General features: G+C 46.1%; 1 protein-coding gene across 1 annotated transcript in view; it reads left to right on the top strand.

Annotated features, from left to right (window-relative positions):
* The first annotated feature begins 64 nt into the window (after positions 1-64).
* Positions 65-9672, top strand: part of IGHMBP2 (immunoglobulin mu DNA binding protein 2) — a 168283-nt gene continuing 158675 nt past the window's right edge. The window contains exons 1-2 of the mRNA XM_024201381.2: positions 65-159; positions 4839-5008. Of these exons, the coding sequence (XP_024057149.1) occupies positions 83-159; positions 4839-5008 (247 nt within the window). The 5' untranslated portion in view covers positions 65-82. The remainder of the gene's footprint in view (positions 160-4838; positions 5009-9672) is intronic.

The raw sequence follows: 9672 nt of genomic DNA, 5'->3' as shown, positions 1-9672 counted from the left end.
AGGACGCACCGGGCCGGGCGGGAACGCAGCCCCGGCCCAAGCAGCGACTGCAGGAGGCCCCGGGCCGGCCCCCGCGGCGCCCATGGCGGTGCCGGAGTTCGTGTCCCGGCAGCTGGAGCTGCTGCAGGAGGAGAGAGAGGCTGAGATCGAGGAGACCAGGTACCAGGGGTGGGGTCCCGCCCTGCCCCGGGAAACCCCGCCAGAGACACGGCGTCCCCCAGCCCCACGGGAACCCCCACCATCCTCTATGAGATCCAGGAACCCCACCGTCCCCTATAACGACACCTGCGGGGATCTAGCAACCCTCACCATCTCCTATGAGATCCAGGACTCCCCACCCCACCCTCATGGAGACCCAGGAACCTCCGGTATCCCCTATTGTGACCCCCCACCCCAATGAAATCTAGGAGCCCCCACTATCCCCTATGGAGACCCCCCCACACACCATCCCATATAAAGAACCCCACCTCATCCTTTTGGGGACCCCCAGCCCTGTGATATCCAGGAAACTCCACCATCCTCTCTGGGGACCCCTTCCCCCGCTCTTATAACCTTATAGCCCCACAATCTGACATTACCCCCACCTTATTGGCTACTTGGGACAGTAGATGCCCGCCCCCCCCCCATCCCCAGTCTCATAACCATCTGGTCCTGCAACTCCCCCTGCAGCGCCCACAGACTCTTGTGGATCCCAGCACTGCCATGTTATAATAGAATTCTGTGCTTGCCACTCAGAAGTGTGCAGACATGAGTGATGGCTGGTATCAGCCCCCCCTATAGTAAGGTTGCCCGACACTTTCCGTTATAAAATATGATTTTATACTTTATAAGAAAAGAAAATTAAAAGAATGTTCTTTATGTTGTAAACTTTTGAATGCTCGACTTTGCAACTTAAATAGCTTTCTTTTAGCAGAGTTTTGTTTGCTTGTGGGTTGTTTGTATGTAATTATTTATATGTTAAATACTAGGGGCTTGTTGCTGTGTAGACATACAAATAAAGGTCTCCAAGGACAGCAATCTGGGGGCTTGTCTACATCTGGGAATTTAAGGAAACTTAGCCTGATGCTAATTTCTCTCTACATTTCTCTAATGTAGAAATTACTTCCCATGCAGTCAGAGGAAAAACAGAACCTGCTGAGAGACTCAGAGGAAGGAATGAACTTGTTTCTTTATTTTAGCAACATATTTTTAGCAACATATTTTAATAAATTTCACGAAAAAAACAAACAATGCAATGAGCAAGACCTTTACATTACCATAAGAGTCATTATCACCTCAAAGATAAACTGCTTGCCTTAACTTACAAGGCACTTCATGGTCAATCCCCACCCACCCTGCTTATCATCTCTCCTTTGCTATTGCAGTGTCGATTTTCACCTCCAGTTGGCCCATGATGTCAGCCTCCTTTGCCCACCTTCATGCTTTCTCCCATACTCAAAGCTACTTCACTATCTACCTTCAAATCCCTCCTCAGGACTGTCTTTTGCCAGGAGGTCTGCTAAAATCTTGACAATGGTTAGGCTGTTGGTCTGCAGAGACCACAACCTATCATGGTGACCAGTCACTGTTTCCTGTTATCCCCTCCCCCACCCCATCTGTGTCTGTCTGTCTGTTTGTATCCATCTTTTGTCTTATACTTATTGTTATTGCCTTGGGGCAGTCTTTTTGTTCTGTGTTTGTACAGAATTTAGCACAATGATGTCCTGGGCCATGCGGAAGGCTCCTAGGCACTATGGTAATACAAATAATAATCAGGACAAAAGGATGCAAATCTGCATATATACAAATTGCAAAATATACAAATTATTGTTTTAGGCCATGATCCTGTAAACATGTAGGGGTGTGAATCATCTAGTTGAAATCAATGTTTATACCCTACCTTTTGTTTTTAAAAACTTTTTACATGGAAAGGGCCAATGCATGCCCGCCGCAGGACCTGTATGTGTGAGTTACAAATGTAACGTAGAAATTGTTGGTTTGGGCTATGATCCTGTGAATATCTAGCTGTGTGTGTCATCCCACTGAACTCAGTGCGACAACTCATGCATAAGCATTTGCAGGCGCAGGCCTTAGCCGTGAATTGGTAGTAGTTATTACTATTTCTTTGTATTGTGGAACTGCCTAGGAGCCCCAGTCATGGACCCAGGCGCCATAGTGCTAGGTGCTGTATAAACACAGGACAAAAAGATAGTCCCCGCCCCAAGGGGATTACAATCTAACTATAAGACAAGGGTACATAATAACTTGGTTCCTCTCCCCAAAGTGGAGTTGAGGATGTAAAGACATAGCTATTATTTAAGAGGGGGGAAAAAATCCAAAGAACTTTAATTGAACTTTAAAAAAAGCAAGCAAACATTAAAAAGGCTGGAACTGTGTGTCTTATGGATTATGCCCCCAATTCTGCCAAAATTTATGCATGTACTCAAATTTACTACTTTCAGAGGGGTAGCCGTGTTAGTCTGTATGTTGCATCTGATGAAGTGGGTTTTAGCCCACGAAAGCTTATGCCCAAATAAATTTGTTAGTCTCTAAGGTGCCACAAGGACTCCTTGTTAAGTTTACTACTGTGAGTAGTCCCATTCATTTCAATATGGCTGCTCATGGACATATCGGCCCCAATCCTGCAAACGCACCCTCAATTTTACTTGCATGAACACCATCACAGTCTCAAAATAGTTTGGTAACATACCCTGTACTATAAAGGCTAACGTGATATGTGTGCTTATATGGAGTTTAAGATGTCCACAACTATAAAACTAAGCTGCCCAAATACAACGAGATGATTTAAGTTGTACAAGTAACCAGTCAGGATGTGTTTTCCACCAGAAAAATAGCATCTGTTGTTTTTTAGCATATCTGGAAGCTCTCATTACATTAAGAACAGGCTGGTGGTATATGGGGGTGTACTTAAGGTGGTTTAGCATACTTAGCTTTGTATTTAAGTACTTTCCAATTACTTTTCCCTTTAATTTAAAATATCCAGGCTTCTTGTTTTTAAATAAAATGCTTTGAGGTTTTGTAATCGCTAAAGGTTAGGTTGTGACTTGGATGACAGGTTCACATAGGGAAGTAAGGAGGAGTAAAGAACCCCTCTTACGTTTGTCTGTGGGCTACCAGATGTTGAGACCAGGTGTGAAGGAATAAATGGGTGCTGCACACCTGAGTTGGCACAGAGGGTATGATCATATGTTGTGAGTATAGGCAAGCAGTCTGGTGAAGACGAATAAAACCACCTCAGCGAATGGCAGAAGAGCTATGTCGGTGAGAGACGCTCTCCCGCCGACATAGCACTGTGCACGTGAGCACTTATGTCGATGTAACTTATGTCACTCGGGGATGGTTTATTCACATCCCTGAGCGATATAAGTTATGCTGACGTAGGCTGTAGTGTAGACATAGCCTTACGTCTGGTCTACACACTGTTTTTGTACCAGTTTAATTATTTTGATTAGAAGTGTGGATTTTTTCCTCCTGAAATACACCTCTACCCCGATATAACGCGACCCGATATAACACGAATTCGGATATAACGCGGTAAAGCAGTGCTCCGGGGGGGCGGGGCTGCGCACTCCAGCGGATCAAAGCAAGTTCGATATAACGCAGTTTCACCTACAACACGGTAAGATTTTTTGGTTCCCGAGGACAGCATTATATTGGGGTAGAGGTGTAGTTAAATCACAACAGTGATTATGGATGCAGTTAGATCAGTATAAAGGTGCTTATAGCAGTGTAGCTTATTCTCCTTCTCTTATGGGAATAAACTGTGCTGGTACAAGGCATCTTTATACTGCTCTAACCGCCTGGACTAGGAGGACTGTACCACTTTAACTATAGTGGTGTAGTTAAAGTGGTACAGTCTGTGTGTATATACAAACCCATACTAACCCACTGCACTCCTCTCGCAGGACAGGAGGGGAATGTGCCTCTGAGGGTGACTGAGGCCTGTCTACAGTTTTGCTGGCATAACTATCTCTGTGGGGAGGGAGGGGAAATACCTCTTAACTGACATAGCTATGCTGGCAAAAGTCCTAGGGCTGATCTACACTAGGTGTGAAAAATCCACAGCTGTGCCACTGTAGCATTGTAATGGGAGACATACCCTTAAGCCTGGTCTAAACTAGAAGATCAGGTAGGCTTAACTACGTCGCACAGGGGTGTGAGAAATCCAGCACTAAGTCGACAAAAAAATTCTGTTGGCCTAGCTATAGCCTCTAGGGGACGTGGATTTCCTATGCTCACAGGAGAACCCCTCTTGTCAGCATAGGGGGTGTTTACACTTAAGCCCTACAGTGGTGCAGATGCACTTCACATGTATAGCTATACCGGCAAATTCTTTCTAATGTAGACAAGGCCTTAGGCTCATTGCCTTCTAGGGTAACTCTTGAGGCAGTGCAGTTTATACAACACCCCCATGCTTAAAGACACAATTTAGCCTTTATTCTGTACAACCTTAACTTCCGTTTTGTGAGTCTTCCAAAGCTTGCTTGCCAGTCCTCCCCCTCAATCCCCCACAGCTGATTCCAAAGGTTGGGCTACACGCAGATTTCTGTACTGATTTGTACTGACATAGTCAAATTGTTCCAGCCTCCTAGTGTCGAGGCTGTAATTCTGGTATAAAGGTGCATGTGCTGGCATAGCTTACTTCTGGAAATATGCCCATTAAACCAATATAGTTAAATTGGTACAAAAACTATGTCTAGACTAGCACTTTTCTGTATTTTTTTTGAGGTCTCTTTCTCCGCCCGTCTCCCTCCTGGTCTGCTCTTTTAGTACTTGAAAGTGTGAATTGGTACTATCTACTTGCAAAGCATTTCAGTGCCTGTGTGTGTGTTTTCCAGGACATGGCGGGAAAGCATCTTCCTGAAAGAACTCCAGCGCAGAGGGGTCTGCTTGCTCAAACTGCAAGTAGCCAGTCAAAGAACTGGGCTGTACGGACGGCTACTTGTAACGTTTCAGCCTAGAAAATACGATCCAGAGGCAGAGCTGCCCTGTAACAGCTTTGGGCCAGGTATGCAACATTTCTATTGCTGATAAAGGATGTAAGGTGAAAGGTTAATAATGTATTTTTGTAATATCCTTTGTATTATTAATATTTTTGAAAAGGCTGAACAATTGAGGCTAAAAGAGGAGAAACGCCTAATCATTATACACCTCTACCCCGATATAATGCGACCCGATATAACATGAATTCGGATATAACGCGGTAAAACAGTGTTCTGGGGGGGGCGGGGCTGCGCACTCCGGCGGATCAAAGCAAGTTCGATATAACGCGGTTTTACCTATAACAGCGGTAAGATTTTTTGGCTCCCGAGGACAGCATTATATCGGGGTAGAGGTGTATGTTGAATCTATAGAGAAAGGGCCTTGCTTCTGCCCAATCCATTATAGACTCCTAGACTACAAGGCCAGAAGGGACCATCATGATCATCTAAGCTGACCTCTTGCACGTTGCGGGCCACACAGAACGTCTCCCACTCACTCCTGCAATATTCCCATAACCTTTGGCAGAGTTACTGAAGCCCTCAAATCTTGATTTAAAGATTTCAAGTTACAGAGACTCCACCATTTACTCTAGTTCAAACCAGCAAGTGACGTGGGAGACCAGAATTGCACACAGTATTCTAGATGAGGTCTCACCAGTGCCTTGTACAATGGTAATTACACTTCCCTATCTCTTGTGTCATTTTGCTGAATTGTTGACATAGAGTGTTTTCTGGTGCAAAGGTTCTGTCATGTCATGTCCCAAGATTATGACATCACCGCAGGATAAAGCAGCAGGAGAAACCACATTTATAAAAACATACATCTTGTCCGTAAGAGCATAGGGAATATAGACAGTGCTGGGCTGGGCGATGCTCTCATTTTAAAATTTGTCCCATTGCAAAAATTCTCTTGAACTCATCCTCTTTGAGTCAAATTTGTAAAGGTATTTAGGCACCTAAAGATGCAGATAGGTTCTCAGTGAGAAGTGCCTAAGTGAGTTAGACACCTAACTCATTTAGGCACTCGTGTAAAATCTCACTAAGAATCTATCTGTATCTTAAGTGCCTAAATGCCTTTGCAAATCTGTCCCTTTATGCCTAAGACGAGAAAGTCATATGGTCACTGGGAGATTTTAAGTGTCACTCATACAGGCAGTGCCATATGGATGGATATAATATTATGGGCCTCAGTTGTAATATGAAATTATTCTGTCTGTGAAAGGCCATCCTTGGTATGTAATCACCACCTGGTAGAGGTTTGCCTGTGCTGCATTACTCAATGGTGTAAAATAAATGCCCAGTGCTGTCTGTAACTAGGGTTGGCAAATTTGGTTGGACATATTCCTGGAGGTTTCATCACATGACACAATCTTTAATTAAAGATTAATCTTTTAATTCCTGGAGACTCCAGGACAATCCGAGAGGATTGGCAACCCTATCTGTAACTCAGAGTTATGTCTCCAGTTACAAAAGGTGGATTTATTGTCCGAAAAGTGACAATCTGAATGACACTGTGGGGTTCCACATTTATTCTCAGCCTGCAGCCATGCCACCTTCTGCTCATCAGATCACTCATTCTAAGCAGGGTTGAGCCAGTTCTGTGCTCGGATGGGAGACCGTCTAGGAACACTTAAGGTGCAGCAGGAAGTGGTGCTGGTGAATCAGAAGGAAGAGATCCATCTCCTAAATTAGTGCCCCCGTATAGGGTTGGGAGGATTAGATAAAATATGAAAAAGAGGCCCTGATCTCTTTCATTAAAAAAATCTCCCAGCTTCCTTCAAAAAAGCAGGGTTGCCACTGTTGTTCTGGCCAAACGCCCAGTTCAGGTAATTACATTCTACTTACTAAAACTGTCCCTTAGTTCTAACTGGAACGTGGATTGCTCTCTTGTCCTGAATTATTGTATAAGGTTGCTTCATTTTTTCCCCTGTGGAGGCTGCTTTTCAAAGGTGGGAGAAGTGTATCATTTATTGTTAATTTAAGTTTGTGGAACACTTTGATCTCCTTTGGAATAAAAGGTGTTTTAGAAATATGAAATCGTTAGCCCATTGTCTTCTAGATCAAACTTGCTCATCTTGCAATTCAAAAGATGAAATTGTTTACCCTCCCAGCTCAGCCTGGGATCAGCAAATCTGACTCTGTTCTTTCTTTCTATCCATCTCTCACTGTACATCGCTTTCAGTACAAAAGAAGCTACAAGGGCAGTCAGGTTGTAGCTGGTGATTTTGTTGATGCTGCATGAGGAAGGCTAGAATCCAGTTTGTTCTCCCATAATTGGCTTTGCGTGCTAACATCTGTAAAAACTGGGATTTGTTTGTGAAATAATTAGATGTGACTTGAACACCTAGATGGCTGGAAGTTGAAGATAGACAAATTCAGACTAGGAATAAGGTGTAAATTTTTAACAGTGAGAGTTATAAACCATTGGAACAATTAACAAGGGTTGTGGTGGATTCTCTATCACTGGCAATTTTTAAATCAAGATTGGATGATTTTCTAAAAGAGATGTTCTAGGAATTATTTTGGGGAAATCCTATGGCTTGTGTTGTAAAAGAGGTCAGATTAGATGATCGCAGCTGTCCCTTCTGGCCTTGCAATCTATGAATCTGAATAACCAGATTGTGCCTGGGTGCCCCGTGTGCATCTGAGGAGGATGTAGTGCGCAAGGCACCTTCTCCCCTCCTCTTGCAGAATTGCTGTCCCTGAGCACAGGGACTGTTTCCTCCCTTCTCTGGGGGTGGAGAGACAGTGGGTCCTGGCCTTTCACTTCCACTGTACTGACCCACAGTGCAGAACCAGCACGTGAGAGGAGCAGGCTGCACCCCATAAAGGGGTATTAAGTATAGTATAGTCTTTACCGCATAAAGGTAGTATTAAGCATGCTCCTCCTGCATGCTGGAGAGTTCAGGGAGGTGTCCTCCCTGTGGTCCCCCTGGGAGGGTGTGACTGCACTGTCCTCATTGCAGGGCTGTACCTCCATGGCATGGTCTACTCCAGAGGCAGCAGATCTATTGACTAAACAGGTGCCATGGGAGCACAGACCTTTTTCTGATTACAACCCTGCTTTTTTAGTATTATTTCAAAGACAGACTTTAGGGTTTAATTAATTTTTTTTCTCTTCAGCCTGACTCCAACCCACAGAGGAACCTTTGAAATTAAAACGACTCGGCATAAATCTATGTCTTGCCACGGGGGCAAAAAATGGCATATATCAATATTATTCAAAGAGGAATGACATTGTTGCAGTGGTAAATTAGAAGTATGGAATTGTTTTAAAGTAAGATTTAACAGGTCTTATTAACTGGAACTTCGTGTAGCTCATGATTCAAAAATATAATTTTAGATGGACTCGACCTAGTGGTTGCAGCTAAGTTGCTTTCTTGGCAGACATCCATCTCGTTAAACCACCATTTCATAATTAAACCAAGTAGCTTAATCAGCAGAGGCCCATCTCTAAGCTAAAATGAACTGCGATTCCATCTGAATGTCAGGTCTCGCTCATTCGTTTCTTAGCCCTAACAGCTGACATACAGCAGAGCAGTAATTTGGAAGGAGCACAATGTCATGTCCTCTCAGTCATTGTAAAGAAAAAGGCTGTCTGCAATAAATTGTCTGAAGTTCAGAGAAACAAGAGCTTTCAGAAAAGCCCCCCCAGAGCCTTGTACATGCACATCATTTCCCTGAGTGCTGGCTCTGGAAGAGCACTTCGTTGCTGGTCCCTGACACAGAAGCTGGCATGAGATGAAGTCCAGCGCAGTTGGTTTGGGGATTACTAGTGTCTGAACACTTCTCATTGTGCAGCCCACAATGAATCAATATTTTAGGAGGGGGAATGAAAGAGGAGGCGAAAGGGAAGGGGTATGTGGCTGGGTTGTTGCTTTAGGGCAGGGATGGGTAAACTACGGCCCACGGGCCGCATCCAGCCCGTCAGGGCTTTCAATCTGGCCCGCGGGATTGCCGGCGCAGTGGGGCTAAGGCAGGCTCCCTGCCTGCCCTGGCCCCGCGCTGCTCCCGGAAGCGGCCGGCACCACGTTCCTGTGGCACCTGAGGGAGGGGGGGAAGAGGGCTCCATGCACTGCCCTCGCCTTCAGGCACCGCCCCTCGCAACTCCAATTGGCCGGGAACGGGGAACCGCGGCCAATGGGAGCTTTGGGGGTGGTACCCGCAGGCGAGGGCAGCCTGCGGCAGAGCCGCCTGCTCCCCCCCGCCCCCAACTTCCAGGAGCCACTGCTGGACATGCTGTCCACTTCCAGGAGCGGCACGGGGACAGGGCAGACAGGGAGCCTGCCTTAGCCCTCTGCGCGCCGCTGCCACCCCAGAGCCACTCGAGGTAAGTGGCGTCGGGCCGGAGCCTGGACCCCGCATCCCAACCCCCTGCCCTGAGACCCCTAACCCCCTGCCTTGAACCCCCTGCCGCAATCTCCTGCACCTCTACCCCGTGCCCTGAGCCCCCTCCCGCACTCCGCACCTCTACCCCCGTCCTGAGCCCCCTCCCACACCCCTCCTGCACCCCAACCCCTTTCCCTGAGCCCCTTCCTGCAAACCGCACTCCCTCCCACACCCTGCACTCCCTCCCGCACCCCAACCCCCTGTCCCATCCCTACATTCATGGCCCTGCATACAATTTCACCACCCAGATGTGGCCCTCGGGTCAAAAAGTTTGCCCACCCCTGCTTTAAGGAGTGGCTCT

The sequence above is a fragment of the Terrapene carolina genome, unplaced genomic scaffold (genome assembly GCF_002925995.2).
Source record: "Terrapene carolina triunguis isolate 2854851 unplaced genomic scaffold, T_m_triunguis-2.0 Scaffold261, whole genome shotgun sequence".
Taxonomy (NCBI): Eukaryota; Metazoa; Chordata; order Testudines; family Emydidae; genus Terrapene; species Terrapene triunguis.
This window is presented reverse-complemented; position numbering and strand designations above follow the sequence as displayed.